This window comes from Gigantopelta aegis, chromosome 15 (genome assembly GCF_016097555.1).
Source record: "Gigantopelta aegis isolate Gae_Host chromosome 15, Gae_host_genome, whole genome shotgun sequence".
NCBI classification, from domain to species: domain Eukaryota; kingdom Metazoa; phylum Mollusca; class Gastropoda; order Neomphalida; family Peltospiridae; genus Gigantopelta; species Gigantopelta aegis.
This window is the reverse complement of record NC_054713.1, coordinates 24,323,608-24,346,674: the sequence shown is the minus strand read 5'-3', so window position 1 is coordinate 24,346,674 and position 23,067 is coordinate 24,323,608. Positions and strand designations below refer to the sequence as shown.

The following is a 23,067-nucleotide window of genomic DNA, read 5'->3' as shown; positions in this document are numbered from 1 at the left end:
AAATGTACTGGGTTTCCTCTCTAATAAGACTATATGTCAAAATTACCAAATGTTTGACATCCAATAGCCTAGTTCTAGTGGTGTCGTTAAACAAAACAAACTTTTTTTTCTAGTGACATAATATATATCAGCCGAGAGAAGAATTGACATCTCAGTACAAAAATAAAATGCAATGAATTTTATCATACAATGTAATTATACTAAAATTATAGAACTGATTGAACTAGAAAATATGTCTGGCTCTCGTCCTTTTGTAGATGGTTTTTCCGAAGCTCGTCTCAAGAAAATCAATTCAGAAAAACCAGCTACAAAAGGACTCGTGCCAGGAAACTGTTAGTCATATAATTTTCCATATATATATGACATACACGCTACATGTACTGTGTAAGTATTAGCCATGTATGCTTTACAAGACAATGCTACATGTACATGCATTATTCAGCATTAGTGACTACCAATCCCAATATGTTTTTGTCAAATACTAGTAAATATTGTTTAAATCAAAAGTAGCATTATAAAGTGTCTTTCATCAGAAATCTAAAATGTACCAACTTAAAAACAACACATAATAACACTGAAGCAATATAAATGCTTTCCTCAACCAGACAACACTATCAGCGTTCTCGCTGCTCCATTTAAGCGGGGCACCCCGCCCCACTATTCCATTTTGCCGCCCTCCTTTCACGTTCCCCGCCCTCCTTTATTTTTGAGCGCCCCTCTTTATTTTCCAGCACCTATCTCCGCTATTTTCAAATGCACACTTTTTCCCACACAAAAAACAATGATCAGTCTGCACACTGGACATCAAAGGAAAAAAGCTGCATTGTGTACGAAAAAGAAATTGACGAAACATTTACGACAGTTACCGTAACGTAATTTAACAGTATTTTTAACAGCCTCTATTTTGTCCAATATCTGTATCCATTTGTATGTTTGATAGACACAATAAAAGTTATATTTTATGTAAGCAATGAAAACATTTTATTTTTTACGGATTCGGCAATCTCCGATTGATAAAAAAAAGCCTCTTATTTGGCGCCAAATTTGTCACGTGATCAGAACGGTCATTCTGTCTTTTGTTTCCACTAACTATCGTTTGATATTTTGTCCTCAGTTGCAAATATAATTGGTTGTAACTGATGATTTTTACTTTCTGTTATTCTGTTTATTCAGCAGTTCTTTATAAAATATTGTAAACTTTTCATTTTGGGGGGATATGAACGCTTATAAAAATAACGGAAGTGGTAGTGTTTATCATTAAAATCATTTTTCTTGAGTGCCAAATAATATATACACCGCCTTTACAAAAACAAAACTACTTTTTATCAGCTGGCGATATTTTATCACAGCGAACGATTCATTTGATGAAGATGGAAATAACAAAAATGTATCTGACATTAGGAGATCACTTTACAAACATCTTTATTGTTTTTCGTACATCTTGTAATCTTTATTAAAAATAATAATATTAAAACTTTGATCGGTCCAGCAAAACCGGAACTGCCCGTGAATGTCAGACCGATATCAATTATCATTTTCGGTTCAATTAAAAGACGAGTCTTTTTATAAACCTTTTTGCACTTTTTTGTAGGCAAAATACGGAGTATGTCTTTTCACAAAGTCTACCAACACACAACAATATGGTAATCAAACTACCCCCCCCCCCCCCCCCTTTTTTTGTTTTTTGTTTTGCTTTTTGATTATTTATTTAGTTATTTTTATTCTTTGTTTTATTTTGAAGGGTGTGGTGCCGAGCGGCCACCCTCCTTTAATGACTATTTTAATGGTTTCTACAGTATATAATTGCTAAAATAAATGCAACTAAATATACAGAAAAGTAAACAAAAATTTAATCAAATAAAATACATGTAAGATGTGCTGCTACAAAATTATTTTCATCATAACTAACACTAAGTGAATTCATTTTCAGATAAAATGGTTATAATAGTGAAACATTACACCAGAAATAATAAACAGTGGGAGAAAAAGTGGTGCTTAATTTCAGACAATACAAATTAGTGCCAACAACATCTGTTAGAAACCAAGCCATCTAGTAGCTCTAACATGAGCAAAATGAAGTGTATATAAAATATTCTTTCCTATGTTACATGCATGATGTTTATGGTTAAACAGTGCACTGTACAACACACCACACAGATAGTTAAATGAAGCAAAATATTTTCTATTAAAATGATAATTTTGAGGGGAAATATGTGTCACACAGACAAAAATTTACAAAAATTATCATTGTCAATTTCCAAATAATGCACTGAGCACTCCAATGTTTAGAGGGACAAAAGAGACAAACATTTTATGAAAGGGATGAATGGATGGATGGATGAATATACTTAAAAAAACACTATATGACAGACAACCCCTAGTTTGTATTTTATATTACCGGTATTTATACTCAACAACGAAAGTTTAGCTAATGGCATAAAATTTATAAATTAACCTATTTTTATTAATTAGTATTCACATCTGAAATGTTTACCATTTATAAACAACATAAACTCATCAACCTTTGCCTTAACACAACAGGGAGGACCTGGTTTTCTTTTAAGTTTATTCAACCATGGCAAATTTAGACATCATAAAAGATATTTGCTAAACTTTCGTTGTTGAGTAAATTTTCAAATGATGCCTCATTTGCTTTATATCTTAACTATACTGACAAACTGTACATATATAAATTTGAATAATTTGATAAATTTTTTTGCTAATCAAGAAGAACCAATTTAGAAACTACCTTACAAACAACTTGCAAGTATCACAAAGTGTATTGTGATATTTAGATACTGAACTTCATGATACTGACATATCGTCCCACCATACAATTTGTTGGCTTTCTATAATACAATTTCAAGTCTTGTAAAGTTTCTTTTGGATGTTAGTATATTTGTGTTAAATGTATGATGTAACTTAGAGAATGTGATACGGAAGAGCAGTCTCTATTTGTATTGAATGTGTTACTTTCTTCTTATTATTATTTAGGGTTCACCTTGTCCATTGCCAAATTAGCTATTGGTAATGTTTATACAAAATGCTACATTATTTAGTTTTTTAATAATAAAATATTCTTTAAATTAACCACTTTTGAATAACGTTCAAGAAAAATATATATCTAAAAAGTGGCTAGAACTAAATTTTATCCAGTGTTATTACTTACCCTGTTATTATTATTATTACAGTTGAAACTTGTCTAAACTAGACCGTGAACAAATTGAAATCCTGTCCCGATTTTCTGAGTTTTAAAACATGACCTTCTATACACCCGATCCTGTCTAACTCGGATAAATATTTTAGACAGCATGGAATATTTTGTTCAGTATCTCGTCACGATTTACTTTGCAAGTTTAAGAGACCATTAAAAAATAGTTTCCAATCAATTTTCAATTGACAAGATATGTCGCTAATCAAAAGTTTGAAAACAAAATGTTCCCTGTAATAATCTTAAATATTATTATTAATGGGATGGCTGTCTGGAATATGGGTGGATGAATGGACAGAACCGATTGAAATGTCTAACATTCAGTTGTTAAAACATACACATTCATGAGAGATGAATGTTATAGCAGCTATGACAGAGTTTCACCAACAAGAAGGTATTAAATTGGGGAGGGGGTTGAAAATCAACCACACTGATGTGACCCTGTTCCAGACTGTACAATGGTCTGAAAATAAGATAATGTTTTATCACAAGACTAACTAAAGAATATCTGTCTGTGAAAAACTTGAAGGGGGTGGGGGATATTAGTATAAAGATTATTTTTACATAAAGTGCACATTAACAAAAGTTACTGTATTATTAATTATATCTGGACACACATTTCCACCTCCAAGTAAATACTGTGAGGTTCAATCTGTTATGAATTACTCTTACCCTTTGCTTGATTTTGAGCCAAAACCATCGCTGTAACAAAACAATGGTAAATTTGTATGACTGGCCAACAATACGTACCGGTACATATACCCCTGTAGCTCAACATGTATTTACTGTTACATTACTGTCTTTCTCAAAGCTTTCCACTCAAAAACAAAAACTAACAAACTGTATGAGCTAATGCCACATTACTGGAATCCTGTTTACACCAGGCTTGGAATTTTCAAGTCCTGTAAGAATGCACATTTATATATACAAAATTGAAGAAAGGCACATGTACATGTCAGTGCACAAATTTGTTTTAGACAGATTTTAATTTTGTTTAAATGCTTAATATTTCTGAGCAAGCATTGCAAACATATATTATGTAAAAAGCAGGGCTAGCTCTGCCACTCACCAAATTCACCAGTTGCAAATCTTAAAAACAATTGGCACATTTTATTTTAATATGGAAAAATAATTTCATGTAATAACTGATATTTTGTTTTGAAAATGATTGGGTTTGTGCAATTTTTGAAGTTTAATAGATAATTTGGCAAAATGTTCTGCTCACCTAGAGCTAGCCCTGTTATTTTAATGAGTGTGCAAGCAAATCTTTTGTCATTTAAACAATGACCGGACAATACAAACTAATGTAGGCTGGGTTTATACTATATATACAGAAATTTAACTTGGGGAATATACTGGAAATTACAAATTTATCACTTACGTTCAATTAGCTTTATTTCACTATTCTGTATGTCTACTGAAAAGTTAATTTACTTAGGTATTTGCAGACAATATTTGTTATACAGGAAACAATCATTTTTGTCATGCTTAAATTCTTATTGACCATTACTTCTCCTGCCAATAGCCACATTAGCCAATTGCTCATTTTTATACTAAGTGACTACAACATTTAGTATTTGACGTATACCCGGTACATACTTTGTTTAAATTAGCCACTTTTCAGGCACAGCAGAAGCAAGTAGACACTGGGGGGCTGATTGAGATTGAGGGCACAAAGCAAAGGCTCTAGAGTGTTCGGGGGTATGTTCCCCCATAAAATTTGAAAACTAGATGTTCTGAAATGTAATTTCCTGCATTCTACAAGTAAAATTAATCTCTGCCTTTAAATTTACTACCAATAATATTTTTGATTCAGAATTAGAGCCCCCCAGCCCCCATCTACTCCATCATGCCTGCTTTTTAAACATGTTTCAAAGAAATATTTTACAGACATGAAAAATGGTTAAAAGTAAATAATTTTCAGTGTGAGCTGTGTGTTCTACTATGCCTCATACCTGCCACGCCCAGCTTCATCCAGACTAGACTTTCCCTTGCTCTCCATCAGAAGCTTGTCGTTGATGCCAAACTTACATTCGGGCATACCACTGAGATAGCTCTTCATCACAATACGGCCTGCAACGTGGGCACTCAGTACCTGACCTATAAATAAAGGACACCTTTCAAACACTAACACTGTAGATGTTCACTCAGTACCAGACCTGTATAAATAAAGCACACCTTTACAACACTAACATCGCAGACTTTTACTCAGTACCTGACCTGTAAATAAAGCACACCTTTACAACACTAACATCGCAGACTTTTACTCAGTACCTGACCTGTAAATAAAGAACACCTTTACAACACTAACATCGCAGACTTTCACTCAGTACCTGACTTGTAAATAAAGCACACCTTTACAACACGTGCACCGCAGACTTTCACTCAGTACCTGACCTGTAAATAAAGAACACCTTTACAACACGCACACAGCAGACTTTCACTAAGTACCTGACATGTAAATAAAGAACACCTTTACAACACGAACACCACAGACTTTTACTCAGTACCTGACCTGTAAATAAAGGACAACTTTACAACATCAACACCGCAGAGTTTCACTCAGTACCTGACCTGAAAATAAAGGACACTTTTACAACAAAAACACTGCAGACTTTCACTCAGTACCTGACCTGTAAATAAAGAACACCTTTACAACACAAAAACTGCAGACTTTCACTCAGTACCTGACCTGTAAATAAAGAACACCTTTACAACACAAACACTGCAGACTTTCACTCAGTACCTGACCTGTAAATAAAGAACACCCTTACAACACAAACACTGCAGACTTTCACTCAGTACCTGACCTGTAAATAAAGAACACCTTTACAACACAAACACTGCAGACTTTCACTCAGTACCTGACCTGTAAATAAAGAACACCCTTACAACACAAACACTGCAGACTTTCACTCAGTACCTGACCTGTAAATAAAGAACACCTTTACAACACAAACACTGCAGACTTTCACTCAGTACCTGACCTGTAAATAAAGAACACTCTTACAACACGCACACAGCAGACTTTCACTCAGTACCTGACCTGTAAATAAAGAACACCTTTACAACACAAACACTGCAGACTTTCACTCAGTACCTGACCTGTAAATAAAGAACACCCTTACAACACAAACACTGCAGACTTTCACTCAGTACCTGACATGTAAATAAAGAACACCTTTACAACACGAACACCACAGACTTTTACTCAGTACCTGACCTGTAAATAAAGGACAACTTTACAACATCAACACCGCAGAGTTTCACTCAGTACCTGACCTGTAAATAAAGAACACCTTTACAACACAAATACTGCAGACTTTCACTCAGTACCTGACCTGTAAATAAAGAACACCTTTACAACACAAACACTGCAGACTTTCACTCAGTACCTGACCTGTAAATAAAGAACACCCTTATACACAAACACTGCAGACTTTCACTCAGTACCTGACCTGTAAATAAAGAACACCTTTACAACACAAACACTGCAGACTTTCACTCAGTACCTGACCTGTAAATAAAGAACACTCTTACAACACTAACATCGCAGACTTTCACTCTTGAAAACTCAGAAGACCGCAAAACTGTATTCTTCAAAATGTGTACAAGTGAAAAATCACACTACTCAAACTAACTGTTGTTAGATGGGGAGTGCAGATTGAATAAAAGGACATGCTCACAACCCTCAAAAACAAACGTTTAATACCATATATATAGACATCACACTGAAATACATGTAGGATCATGACTGCAAGAGGTAAAAATCAAGAAAAAGACTTTTCAGGGTTTTAAAAAGTTATTGTGAACTTTTCTCAAAGAACAAGGACAGGAATTCAGTAAAATATACATTGTACTTGCCTTCTTTTGATAATGATTTTTTTTTTTAAATTGCAACATTTTGATGTTCATTACTCAAGTTACTCAATATTGTTATAGGAAGTTTCAGACCAAATACATGTTTAACAAATGACATTTCACCATCCCATTTATTAATCGTATACATGCAATAGTTTTTGTGAAATGCTGAAAAAGCCAGATACAAACCTTGTGGTGACATGAGGAGATTGACAGACTCCAACACGTCGAGGAACAGCTCATTACGGCGATATTTAATTCCCTCGCGTCGCCAACCAATCTGACCTGTCACCTGAGAGGTAATTTGAGAAGTTTCTTCTTTAGTCTGAAAAAGAATTAGATACATGTACAAGTGTAGATACAAATCCATGAAGTGTTATATTGAATTTAATGAATCCAAAGATTTTAAATGTACCCAAAGAGGAACACTTAAATGAGTAATAGTTTTACAAAGTCAGCACCTGGAAATATTAAAGACAATTTAAGCTCATCTAGGACTTTGAAATAAGAAGAATCACCAGCTAGCATTTTGTGTGTCATGTCTCTACCAATATACATTAACCCAAGCCAAGCTCCAATAATGAGACAATGCTAACTATCCAGTTCAGTGATACAGAGTCAATACATAAAAGCAGCATACATTTTTATATACCACAAAGGGAAACATTTTTTGTGGAAATATTTTGTAACTGACACCTCAAAGGAGGGATTTAGCAGGAAATAAATTCTCTACGACACCTGCAGAAAAAAGAAAATAACCAAATTCCTTAATATACACATACATTAATGATCATAGATCAATGAGGATCATCCAACTATGTAAGTATGGTATACTGTGTTTACTCTCACTCCTTTAATATCATCCACAATTTACAATCATTTCAATACTGGACAACAAATCATTTATTATTTCCAGAAATCAACATTCAACCATAGATATTATGTGACTCAGTCTTTCATTTGGTGGGAAAACTGCAATAACTTCACTGTGCATGAACAAAGACTTTCTCTATTAGAGTGGGATTTATTCTTACAGGGTATTCAGTTGACATCAAATTATAATTCCACGATTGGTGTGAAATTTCCCACAAACATATTTGCCCGTATAGTAGAAAATAAATTAAAATGTGTAATGATGCATCAGTACAAACAAAATCAAATGATACATTGTGAGAATATCAATTCTCAGCATTTAATACATATTATGTAGTTGGTGTGCAAGTATTAAGTATAAGAACTTTTTTCTGCATTTATTTCCACAGAAACTGTGATACCACTTGTTTTTATATATTAAAATATTAACTTATTTGTGAGTAAATAGTATAAAAAAAAGTGTTATGATTGTATTCTACCAGTAATAATATACAACATGCCATCTTTCGCTTCACATTGAACCATGATGGCTAATTAACATTAAAAAAACAAAAACAATGAAACAGTTATAATTAAAATAAACTATTTAAGTAAAATTGTGCTGGGTTTTTTTTAAACTGCATTCAAACTGCATTAAACAGATCCATAAGATATTTGTACAAAGTATTAACAGAAGGAAACAGTTCTGCTTAACTACAAGTACACATATCATGTATACAGTTTGTGCAAACCAAAATGTTTTAAAAACTACATCACTTCTGTTTTAGTTTTGTATGCTCTGATAGAGTTGAGTGCATTTTTCGTGATGACCATCTAATGACTACTGTAGATACACGAAAACATGCATAAATATGTCAAAAGAAAATATAAATAATACACACTCTAATTTATAAGTGCTGAATAAACTTAACACTAGCATTTAAAAAATAGTAACAACAAAATTAAGTACACAGTCAGGCTGGCTAGATACAATATATGGTGTTACAAAAATATACATACTAGACTTAAAATACAAAGTGCAAAAACAGTCTAATATGTGAAAATATATTTTACTCAGATTGCATTGACATCCTTTCAATGGTTAATACAAAACAAATAACTAACAATCAACTAGCTGCACAAACTGATACCATGCAGCTTAGTTAACTAGAGATTAAAATGTGATGTTTTAATTTATTCCTTTAATGAAAATATTAATTATTTTAGTCATTAGTCTCTGCAATATATACATGTAACTGGTACTCATATAATGAAGTTACAAGTTACTATTATAATGCTATCAAGTAGAAATTCACAGGTTTGTATTATTTCTATAGTTATAATGTTTAATGCAGGTATTTAAATGGAGCTAATACAAATAACACTGACATGACATATTCAAGATAAAATAAATTCTAAATTGCAAACTTGTATACATATATTTACCAGTAAATCTAAAAAAATTGATTTTTCCCTAAATGTGAAAAAATTTAATAACAAAAAAGATAATAACCTATCTTAGTGCTATGGGTGGTAAAACGGTTGTAGGCTATGGCATACATCATTGCGACATCGTAGCTTACGACAGTTTTATTATATCGTAGCACTAAGATAGCTTCAAAAATCTGTAGCCAAGACAACTGCTGCACGCACTAAAACTTTCCTGTGTACAAAGTAACAATACTCAATATTTGTCACAAATACAGAAAGGATAATCTACTGAGCCTACAAAACAAACAGAAGTGAACAAAACATAACAAAGGACCTAGTTTACCTTTCTGCCAGGCCCCGAGATCAGCTGCATTGTCTGTTTGCCAAACAACAAATGCAATTAATATTGCAACGATAACAACAAATTTAAGTCTCTAATGTTTGAAAACATTAAAATTCACCATCTGTTCTTGCACAACATAACTGTAATACCATTACTTCAGTCACTTTAAATTTGTTTTCTAGAATGCTAAATGACATGCCCTTTGTTGGAATAAATTGCTTTTCCCCACTAACAATGATTATTTTGTGTGCTACGTTTGCCTTGACATTTTGCGACTAACATACCAATGCCTTTGATATACCAATCGTGGTGCACTGGCTGGAACAAGAAATAGCCCAATGGGCCTACCAACAAGGATCAACCAACTGTGCATCAAGTAAGCGCTTTAACACTGGGCTACATCCCACCTTGCTCTTTGAATTATTGCAGTCCCTAAGAACTTCAACTTGAATCATCACACACATACAGGTAATAGCAAATAATTCATGGGAATATTACACATTGACTAGATATATAATTATATAATATTATTTAATTTATTATAAAAAGTACTTTATTCAACCAGCTATATACATGTAAAATACTTCTTATTAATGTTGTGGTGTGTAATTTAATTATTGCTGTATATGTACATAGTCATAAACCAGAAAATGTAACAGCAGTAAATATCTTTTGTAAAGCACCAATTTAAACTTAAGAGTAGACTCATGAGTTGATTTAGGGTCGGGGTACAGTTCCCTCTTTATATCAATATAATGCAGAGGAGGGGGCATGTACATCTATTTTCCTAAAATATAAAATCTCCAAGGATACTGATATCAAATTTGCTCTGTCACAGATGGAGGAAAACAGGTTGGCTGGTAAAACAGCAATGTTTAGTGTCTAAAGTGAACATAATTTTCATTTAATCATCCAGTATTAGATAAAAATGAACTTTGTGTCTGTGATACTATGCCTTTGAAGTAATGATGCCATTAGAAAATAAGACTACTTAATGACAGTGAGACAAAAATTTGTAATTTATAGATCTGAAGTAATCACTAACTAGAGAAAATACATGTAGAAGCCTGAAGGGGAAATAAGCCAAATTTACGAAGCCTGTTTTTGACTAAAACATGTGTAACTACATGCATTTAAAATGCTTAAACATTTGCATTTAAGAAAAACAGGATTCATAAATTCGGCCCATGTTCAAAAACAGAATAAACTCTTCCAAGTTGTTATTACTGAAAAGGTTACCTGAAACATGAAATTAAATTATGAATAACAATTTACAAAAATACTTAAAATGTAAAACACTCTATTCTAAACAGCAATGTTGTCATGTTATATGTGTACACAATTTCATGTTGACCCAGTAAATGTCAGCAAAACTGGTCTACTATTTAAACAAAAGAATCACATATTTCAACATGATATGTTACATTAAAAGTTTTGTTTTATATAGTATTGCACATAGCCACACAAATTAGTACTCAAATTGTTTATATTAAACCTCTCCACACACTGATATACAATGTATACAAATTGGTGTAATAATGAGGTCACCAAAGATACATTATGGTCATCATCATGGATATCCAAGATGGCCACCATGCAAAAATCTATTGATACCAATACCTCTGAACCCAGAGTACCTAGATTCGTAGCTTTTCTTTTAATCTAACTTAAGAGTTTTGAGGGTAATGAATGTAGTTATATCATTCACAATATTACAAGATGGACTTTTTTATATAAAATAAATGAAATATTTAGACAACCTATTGAATTGAGGAACAATGCTGCAATGACTATTCTGAGTCTTACCATCTTTTTACTTTTGTATATTCTGTTCTCATTAAACAGTCAGTGGAAAATATTTGTCCATTTTCCTTAGGTTTCAATTTTTATTAAGGACCACTTGTTTAAGATATCTTATGATGGCAATCGTGGATTTCCAAGATCACCGCCATACAATAGCTATTGGTACCAATATCTCAGAATCCTTGCCACCGACTCTCATTTTTGGGGTCTAACTGAATTTTGAGGTAATTAATGCAGTTATAGCAATCAAAATATCACTACCGGTAGATGGATTTAGATTTTTATACAAATAACAAAATATATAGTCAAATTACTCAGGGGAAAAGTGCAACGTCACTTGTGAATCTTTCCATCTTTTTACTTGGTATCATTCTGTTCATGCAAGATATTTATATTAAACAATTTACTTCAAAGGGATCTATTTGCATGCCCATCTAGTGCCCCATCGACTGAGACTCTTGTAACCACACTTAACCAATTGCATGTAGGCTTTGGAAAACAAAGTTAGGGTATTCCAATATCTCAACACTTACACCACCAAGGCTCACAGTTTTCCTTTGGTCTAACTTAAGAGTTTTGAGGGTAGCCTGTATTGTATTTTCAGGATTTTACAAATTGTTTGAACATCGGGTATCATCCGGGGTATCTTGCAGTCATATTATAACAACAATGTGCATCAATTATTTTTTAGCAGAAATTAAAATTCAGATGCAGCTAAAAACATTCATAATTATCAGATATATGGACTATTAGTCCACTATTCTCATCACATAGTAATTACTTAGGTTGGGTAGTTAAAACAGATTAGTTTCGTGCAGCAGGTTAGTGCAAACATAATACTAAATTTTGTAATCATGACAACCCTACTAAAAAACTAAGAAACATAATAAATACAATAAATGAGCAAACTTTAAATATTCAAAAGGAATTATTTATACCAGGATATAAGGTCACTAATAATATACAGTGCATGGTAACAGGAATGTGACATATATGTATTTGTTCTTGTTGGGCAGTGATGGAGTATTTACGGAGTCTTCAGAAGCATTGGGGGGGGGGGGGGGGGGGGGGGGGGGGGGGGAGAATGCTGTTTGTGTAAACACCATATTTTATGCTGGGTGGTAGAAAATAAAGTTTATCACTTACATTACTAAATAGATGAAGATCTGCATATATTTACATTATCACCAGTTCTAGTTGTACATAACTTAGATTATTACATTTGTATGTTTTAGTAGTGTATCATGTATACCTGTATTACAAGCCTTTGAAAAAATGGTTTACATAGCATAATAATACATTGTAGAAAATATTTCACTCATAATTAGCATTTTTTTCTCAAATGAAAGAAATCTTAAAGCTTTATTAATACAATTATACTAACAAAAATATTTAAATATATACAAACTTACAACACAGGAATTTTGTCCTGTTACATACATGTATGTTACTGTAATTAAGAATTTTCATACACATTATTATTGTTTTGTTTCCTTGCAATGTATCCTAATGTGCATATTTAAAACATCCTTATTATCTCAAACTGATTTTATTAGATGACAACATATCAACATATCTTCTATATTACGGACTTCATATGTATGTTACAAAAGTCTATTTAAGAGACATGACAACATGATCTAGAACTGGTGACAATGTAGTGTAGCACTGAAGATGTATTATGTTCAATAAGAACACCTGGCTTGTCACTTCTCTCGCCTTGGGTGCAGATACAAACTCCTGATTTGAGATAAGCAAAATTCTTACACTGTTAACTACAGTGTCAAATGAAGTATTTTTTACATTCTGTTTATTATGCCAACTTTAATTACCTAATGGTGTAACTGGAAATCTTCCTTTTTTGAATAGATATATGAAGCAACCATATAATATTAATTAAAAGAAAAAACAAAAACAAGAAAAATATATATATATTTGTAGAATATGATGCAATTCTGTTTCTCTCACACAAATGAAATTATGTTGTTCTTTGTAAGCCTAGAAGAATTTATAATTCAATTGATTTCGGCCTTAGATCAGTATAACCACATCAGTAAATGTGTTGACATGATGTCAAACAGAATTCAAAAGGCCACAAACACATTCACATCATCACATTTTCTAACATACTACACTGTGACAATTCTTGCATATTGTGCTGTTACAGTATTCAAACACTGAATATGACGTCACATAAACCAGAGTTCGACAAATCCGCTAGCCCGACGCCCGTGGCTAGTGGTTTTTAAGTTCGGGCTAGTGAGAAACGCAAAACCACTAGCCCCTGCGGGCTAGTGGTTTCCCCCCTCCTCTCGTCATCGCTCGATCGTGGGATTTTTTTTTCTTTCTTTCTTTTTCTCTCGGCTGAAATTTCGTTTAATAAATTTGATTGTGACGTTTGTCATCGAATAATATCAACAACGCAATCAGTATATAATAATAATCCACTTGAGCTAGGTCTGCAAACTGCAGTAACATGCTGTCTCTACATCGTCACAGTTACAGCATGCATTGTTTACCTTTCCCTTTCAAGTTTCTGGCACAGGAAATAAAGTCTAATGACATGCGTGTTTTAATTGGTTAGACACGTCACGTGGTAGTTAATCTCGCACATATGTTTTAGGCTAAGAACTTGGAAATCACCAATCGCGACGACAGGTTAATCTCAATCAAGTAAACCCCAGCCATGCTTTGAATTTCAGTGTTTGTTTTATTTACCTATTGTTTTCTAATTTAACACTTCGCTGACATGTGGTTATCGGCAATCAGGAAAACAATTTACTTTAATGGTAACCGCATATGCAATGACTCGGCTTGGCCTATTACGTGTAGTGGTTTGGATAATACGTCACAGCTGCCGATACAAGATAATACCTTTTTTGTTCATCAATTAACAACGGATTAGATGTCGCCGTTATATTCTTTTGATATCGGTCTGACACAGAATAATGCCCTGTATTTGGCATCACCGTTCCTGGCGACATAAATAGTAGGCCCTAAATATATAACCAACTACCAAATACACTGAACCATCTATTACCGTGTGTCACACTGTTGTACCCTCATTTAAATTTAATTATTTTGGTAGTGTGTTTAGATACCAACCAAGAGTTTGCTCAATTATTTTTCCCCGGGTGGAGGGCAAAAACGAAAACGGGACAATGACGATGGATCACACTTGACAAAAGACAAAACGTACGACACGACAAAAAACTGAAAGTTACAACATGATTTAAGTGTTTGTTTTATTTTACTGTTATACTCGTAAATGTGTAATGTTACAAAAATTATATAAAAATCCAGTTATAATTGATCAGGAATTTGGGCTAGTGCTTCATCTTGGTGGGCTAGTGGTTTTCACAAACCCACTAGCCCTGTGGCTAGTGACTTTTCAAAATATTTGTCATACTCTGCATAAACTATCTTATATCTTCACCTATAAGTCAATGTTTTTTGTCAAAATATTATGTTATATCTTTGGGGGGGGGGGGGGGGTGTTCAACTTATAAGGAGGTAAAAAATTTACAGAAAAAAATATTAGAATTTTGGGGAAGTTTTTATTGTTGAATTGTCAAATTAACACATTTGAGTATAAACACAGTATAGTGTTTATACTCAATGTGTTAATTTGCAAATTTAATTTTTATAACTTCAGGTTTTTTGGCATTAGCTTCATGCCAAACTCAGCTCCATGAATATAATAAGTTTTTACTAAAAATAGCTTAAACTGATTCTAACACCGAAAAAAGACATTTTGGTGCGAAAACCAGTATATTTTCCACAACAGAGTTATCTTTCTTTACAATGTAAATGGATATCATAGTGATATGTTGATAAATAAAGTCATTATTTATGCACAAAATCATACTGGACAGTACTATAAAGTACGTATTGCTGAAAGTAAGAATGTAGAAAACTTTGATCGTTTTCTCTTTTAAGAATACTTAGCCAGATGGCTTAAAATCTTCCAAGGAGTCTTCTGCTTCCTGTTTCGGTCACGTGATTGAGCTTCCTTCTTTCCCCTGAGTGCATCGAATGAAGGATTACAAGTGGGGAGGCTGGGTGGGTATAAACCCTGGATGTCAGGTTAAGTATTCTTAAAAGACAAAACGATCCAATTTTTCTCTATTTTTTTTCTACTTAACCTAACCCAAGATGGACAAGAGAGCTTGAACTGAATAAGTCTGGAGACTGGTCTGGAAGCTTATTCTTAGTGACAAAGTTCAGTAAAAGTCCAAGATCAACTGCCGTATCAGCAAGACGTAACTGCAATCAGCCTCTGAGTCATATCTTGGGCTGACATCAGAAGTCCCAACACACTTTGCCAATGATGGACTCACTGGAAGATTTTAAGCCATCCCATTGGCTGATGGGATGTTCAGACCAGTCTACTAACATAGGGGAATATGCCATTGTATGAGGCGAGATTATGGGTCAACTATAAACAGGTCAATAATAATAAAAAAAATTCCAGGGCTTGAAATTAGGGACTTATAGCCAAGATCAACTTACAGGCGAAGATATACGGTAAACATTTCAAGAGAAAGATTAGAGATATCTTGTCGATCACTCTCTGCCCATATGGGTAATACTAAAGAGAATTTATAAATGTATGTTACTGCCAGCCCTTGATTGTCTCCACAAAATGCCATGTAAGATGCTACTCTAATATACTACTCAAAATAATTTAAGGGTCAAAAATTTATAACCAAATAAGTTTCAGAGTGTATTAGATTGATGATGTAAACTACACCAAATTTTTTATTTATTGTTCCATATTTACAAAAAACCACAAATAAACGTCACTGTATACAAGAAAGTCACATGACATGCTGTCAAAGTTGAAGGTTGTCAAACATGGATTTTACACATTAGAACATTTGTTTAATAGTGTGTGAATCCACCCCTGGCGCGAATACACTCGACACATCGTTGCCTCATGCTGTTGATCAGACGTCTGAAGAACTCTTGGGGAATGGCCTGCCACTCTGCCATAAGAAGTTGACCCAGATCATGAAGGTTGGCCGGAGGGGCATGGTTATCCCGAACTCTCCTGCCTAATTCGTCCCAGGCGTGCTCTACTGGGGCCAAGTCAGGCGAATATGCTGGCCAATCCATCCTGGCGATACCTTGTTGTCTGAGAAAGTCCGTTACCACCCTGGCGCGGTGGGGTCTGGCATTGTCATCCTGCAGAACTGCCCCGCCGCCAATCTGCTGAAGGCCTGGGAGAATCAACGGCCGGATAATCTCATTCAGATAGCGGATTCCATTCAGATTGCCATCCACCACATAGAGGGGGGTCCTGTGGTGGATAGAGATGCCGCCCCACACCATGACGCTGCCACCACCGAACCGGTGACATTGTCTAACGTTAACGTCAGCGAAGCGCTCCCCAGGACGTTTGTAGACACGAACCCGACCGTCGTTGAACTGGAGACTAAACCTGGACTCATCAGTGAACATCACTGGACCCCACTGAACACGATGCCACCGCAGATGAAGCGTGCACCAGTGACGGCTGGCCGTTCTGTGACGTGGTAGGAGTAGTGGTCGAACAGCCTGGCGACGGCAGCGTAGATTATTGGCTCTTAGACGATTGCGTATGGTTTGATCAGACACTCGAGTTCCAGTCGCAGTCCGCAGATTGTCACATAATCGGCGTGCAGTGGTTGTGCGTTGACGTAGAGCCATATTGGTGATGTAGCGGTCCTCTCTATTTGTAGTGCTTCGGGGTCTTCCCGAATGTGGACGATTTCGAACAGAATTCGTTGCTTGGTATCGTTGCCACAGTCGGCCAACGACACTCTGACTGACACCAAGTCTCAGAGCAACATTTCTTTGCGTATTACCATCCTGAAGCCAAGCAATAGCCCTTCCTCGATCTTCGATAGTCAGTTGAAGTCGTACCATTGTCGAATTTGGAGTGTGCACCATACACGAACGCAAGCTCCAATTATACGGAAATTCAGCATTGGGAACATGGAATACACGAGCAAAGCGTGCAAATGAAGCACTTTGTGAAAAAGCAAGTTATGGGCACTTAGCAGACCTTTCGCTTTCGCCCTAATTTACGTGCAAATGTAAGCATGTTTTCGCCATTAGAACTAGTCGACAGTGTCAATGACAGTGGATTTTAATTCATTTATGGGTTGCTTAGACCCACTTTCGTCAAAATGGAACAATACCATGCGTGACATTATGGTCTAGCTAATATAATTGACATTCAGAAAATAATGTCGAAAATATCGTCTGACCCTTAAATTCTTTTGAGTAGTATATATAAACAAATTTAATTGGGGCTAATTGTTTTATTTGGGTTTATAATTTTAAAGATCATAAGTTTACTAATTTTAAAATTAATTCTAACACATTCAGGATTTATCAGATCACTAAATGTGTATTCACAAATTTAAATTAAAAACTCGAAATTGGGAAGTTAATTAATAAAAAGCAGTAATAAATATGTTATTTAGCACATGATTTAATTATTATTTATACACATGCATTTTGAGCTTTATTTATCGCCACCTCCCTTCACCCCACCCCCATGTTATGTGTGTCAATTACCTGTGACTTAATGCCTTGTTGAGTAATGAAAGTCTTCAAAATGCCAGTATCGGTGTTCTGTGGGTAACCAAAGTCCAGGATCTCTGTAATGGTAAAGTACTTCTTTGTTACTACCCACAAAAAGAATCAGTAGATGAATAACACAACATTATATAATATACAGTCAAATCTGATTAATTGCTTTTAAAACAATGTCACTGAAGTTAATTAATTCCAGAAAGAAGATGACCTTCAATAAAAACCACTCCAACTCAAAGCCTTCTGAAAGTTCACATTTACTGTTTTCAGGGGAAACAAGTGGGTTATGACAGTTAAAATGGTGTTACTGTAAAGCATTTATTTTCGCAAGTCCTTTCCCCCAATAAAACAAATGAAGTACCAGTTACTGATGTCAATAATTTTGACGTTTATTGGTTACAAAATACAGCAAGCTTACGTAAAATGCTTTTTCATAATTCTCAAACGAACCCGAAAAGAAAACAAAATTTGAAGTCGCAATGCTAGCTCAAGTTTGATTTAAACAATATTTATTACTGTCAAAATACTTGTTCGGTAAGGTTTGTGATTGACCAACAGGCAAACCCTTTAATGTGAAGCCCCAATATGTACCACAAGTATAGTGTCACTGTACAAGCCCACCCTGGATTTTTTTTACTTCTACATTTTAACATACTGTGATATTTATTTTGAAACATGTGTGTTGCTTTCAGCGCCAGTACTTATAAAAGAAAACCATACAAAACATTGTACTGCTTATAATCTTATAATATATTGTCTGTACTAATATATTGTTTTTTTGTTTTATAATTTAAAGTTTTAAGTATTGCATTGTTACTAATAATATAATCTGGTGCAATGAACACTAACGAGGACTTGTGTCTGACTGAACAAGACTACTTGTTTTTTCTTAGTTTTTTTAATGTCCGATTTTCGTCAGCCTTTAATTCCGCATGGAAGTTATTTTCACAAATTTTATTCAAACAACATGATAATGCAAAAATAATTCCTCATGAAAATAAAGTATTTTGCAGTACTTAACAAATAAAGATTCCTACTCTAGAATTGAAAAAAAAGGAGAAGTGACCGATTTTCTGGCGTTTCTGAAATGAATGTGGCATGACATGTGTCGATGTACAGTCTGGTACCAAAGTAAAAACAAGGACTGACATACGACGACAAGGTGCTAAGTTGTGGTCTTCATGTTGAGTGATCACGGTTTTGAAAACGGATTACGTCCAAAATATTATGGCAACTTCGACTTCTCACTACTACTAATAACTTGAGCAGACTTTTGGTGAAGAAAACGCTAATTTCACCGGCAAGATTAGGGCCGGGACTTGGCAGCTAAGTACCAAGTCTGAGACATGCAGTACCACCAACACTGATATAAAAGTCATTCTGCATTAAAGGAGGGGACAATTAAGGAATTTGACCTGGTATGCATATTCAACGATATATAATGCACATTATTGCTTAATATCAACAAGTATAATCGTATAGTTAATTAATAAAACAGTTAAATGTGACGCTATTAAATATAACTTGCACAGCCATTTTGTACCATCCCAGTGAATACACCCTTTGGCGAGCTGGTGGTTCCATAATACTTAACGTGTCACGTCAGGAATTAGCCTTCAAACTGAAGAAACAAAACATACCTGATTTTTGCAGATGCATCGCAATGTTCTGTAATAATATCCATCTCAGTAAGCCGACAACAATTATATATTATTTTTCAATACAAAATAAACCACCATTGTCAAAGTGTTGAAATAACTGTATGTTTTGTACATAAATTAACCCATGTACTAAAATAATAATCGGAGTGTTTTCTTGAATAATTGGTCTTTTCGTTCCGTGGCCTGTACCTGTGGTTCCTGATTGGCAGGTGTATATTTAGACAGTCCCTAGACACTGTGTCTAGATACACTAAAAAGATGTGCCTCTTTTATCAAGATCACAGGATATTGTGTGATAACCGCATGGATACCCCTCAAATCGTAATGGACATTATCAATACCACCAGACGTCACAAAAACGAAACAAATTGGCTGCCCCCAGTTAGCAGGAATAATCATGTTTTTTATTACGCGTTTTTCATTTGTTAAAGTGTCAGTATGTGTTGGTGGTCCGGGTATGCATCTTTCCAACACATAAGGCTCTTGTTTGAGTTGATCCTACCTTTAAGTATCATTTTTTTTTAAATTACAAGTTAATGACAGTTCTACTAGCATTCTGGTACATGCAGATTTGAAAGAATGTGATACTAACTGAACATTTCAAATTAAGTTTAATATTTGTTGTACATCTTGGAACCAGCATATTTAAACAAAATTGGCTATTGGGTATCAAAAACTGACTTCAAGTTCTTGCAGTGTTGTAATATCCTCAAAAGAAAAAAAAACTTTTGTCTTAACAGACCCAATTCCCTAATTTCAATATCTATATAAGTAGTGTTGTAAAACAAGATTAAAATGCAAAACATTTCATACTGTACCATCTAAAATCTCATAAATAAGAACAAAATTGTTCTTGATGTTATCTTCTGAAATTTTCCCGAAGTATGACTGCATGACTTCAACCATTTTGTTAAGGAATTCAAAGACCATTGCAGCATTGACATTTTGCTTGGTTACGGCTGCCAACCAGATGTTTGACCGTCTGATGTGAAAGAAGCTCGTTCTGGCAATGTTTGTCACTGGTGATCGTACTTGCTGGCGTGCATGGATGACATTTACACGGAATGCGTCAACTGCATTACGTCTACAAAAATGAAGAAATAAGTCAGTATAACAAGTTATATACATGCACATGGGAAAAAGTAAAGTAAAGTAAAGTTTGTTTTATTTAACCACGCCACTAGAGCACATTGATTTTTTTATCTTATCATCGGCTATTGGATGTCAAACAGATGGTCATTCTGACACTGTTTGTTTTTAGAGGAAACCCACTGTTGCCATGGGAAAAGGTTAAGGCCTCTCCATATGGAAGTAGCAGGAGATCAAATTAGGCAAGGCATGGTAGACCCAACACTTTTGGGGCATTTTCACCATTTTCGGGGCACTTGTTTTTCATTAAAAATTTAAAAAATAATTAATTAAAATAAACATTAATTTAATTTATGTGCTTGCTTTAATAAATGAATGGCAAAAGATATAAAAGGCATATTTTATTAATTAATAATACCTTATTGGGTGTTTTATAAAGGCAATTTTAGAATTAATTACTGAAAAAGGCTTGTTTAATCTCAGGGCAGCATGGTACCAGACTATTGAGGCATGGTGCTGCACCATGCTAAAACAAGCTAGGGAAAACACTATGTATACAAGACATTTCAAACAGGAGAACAAACCCACACATCAAAGATTAACTCTATTAATAACAAGAAATAACAAAGTAAAATGATGAAAGATGAATGCAGAAACACTCACAACTTTCCATATTTGGGCAAGAATGCAGTGGTATGAGACATTGCTCGCCAGTCATGGAGAGTCCTAATAGTTTTTTTAATAAATTTTATGTACTTTAATAGTAAATTTAAGTATAATTTTCCTAAAACAAGGCCTTCAAGCTACCAGCATTTCACATATTTAAGCCCATTTTATCGAAATTAAGCCCCATGGACACACATTTGGCTAATATTTTTCAACAAGAGACTCACATAGGTTGCAAAAATTATATCATATTTACTATTTAAACTAGAAGAAACTTTGTAACGACAAATGTTATATGTACTAGAATTAAAGATGCATTATAATCATAGTTGCAAACGTTATATTTCGTTATCTTTACATTTGCCAGAAGAAATCATTGGTGCATCAATTTTCTGTACATGTATATTACATATTAATGCCATTGCATGGGTAGACATAACAAGTGCTGTTAAAAACTGTGAATTTAACACTGCAACTTAACACGATAACATTTATAATGCAGGTTTTAACCCAAAAAAATATCAATCTGAAACCATTCTCTGATGACCTCATATCACAAACTTGTATATTAATATGTTCTCTAGATGTGCATACCAAATAGGAAAATAGACAACATATAGCTATACATTTTTCTCCCATACCTAGCCATGCAAGACAGGCGTATTCCATGACATCAGCCCATACGGAATAAATAGGTCTTACATGACCACATCACTTCTGTTGTTTGAGCTGATATTAACATTGGGTGACGTGACGGCAAAATAACGCAAGAAATGCTTTTTATATTTCATAAAAACAAGGAAACCTGCTGTCATAATGAAATTATACTATAATTTTTGGTTTATACTTTTAGTATAAACCATTTTGGGGTACGATCTTATCAATGTTTATGATTATTTTATTGTAAGATAAAAAATAAAAAATGTAGGTTTTTCATGTTTTCCCAAAATGCTTGTTTTTCATCAACTGGATGGGAGAAAAAGAATCCTTCATATGTGTCCATGTGGGACAGGGCTATTCCACCCTCGGGTACATCATATGATGTCAGGTACTCAGCAAGCCTGGTCCCCAACAACAAATTACTGGTTTTATTGCATTCAAGCCAAATTTTGAGTTTATAAACGTAACAGAAAAATTACATTTATGTAGCTTCCTAATTATTATGCATATCCATGTAGGATAGACATATCCCACAAGGCTGTCTCACATGTGTATACATTTATAGATGGGGTTTTCCGATTGTCGCCCAGCAGTTTATGACATTGTCGATAGATGGCGTAACCGTTCGGCCACCATTAAGGGAGTGAAATTCACGCAACGGCATTGCAGCTGGGTGCAATTTCAGTCTTTATGAGTTTTTTGGAACGTTTTGCAAAAGCAAAACCAGTCTCTCGGATAATTCAACCTCATTTAAAGATTATATATTCATATCAATGTCGGTGGAAGTCTGTGAATGATTAAAAACATAAATAATAAAGCACCTATATACATGCCAATACGAATAAATTAAACACACGCAAGTGTAAATACTTTTGATAGTTATTAAGTGAAACTTTACTGAATGC

At 34.3% G+C, this 23,067-nt stretch overlaps 1 protein-coding gene across 1 annotated transcript in view; it reads right to left on the bottom strand.

Moving 5' to 3' along the window:
• Positions 1-23,067, bottom strand: part of LOC121389971 (AP-2 complex subunit mu) — a 43,992-nt gene that overhangs the window by 15,517 nt on the left and 5,408 nt on the right. The window contains exons 3-7 of the mRNA XM_041521654.1: positions 20,566-20,831; positions 18,069-18,151; positions 7,262-7,397; positions 5,167-5,311; positions 3,884-3,913 (exon numbers count right to left, since the gene is read on the bottom strand). Of these exons, the coding sequence (XP_041377588.1) occupies positions 3,884-3,913; positions 5,167-5,311; positions 7,262-7,397; positions 18,069-18,151; positions 20,566-20,831 (660 nt within the window). The remainder of the gene's footprint in view (positions 1-3,883; positions 3,914-5,166; positions 5,312-7,261; positions 7,398-18,068; positions 18,152-20,565; positions 20,832-23,067) is intronic.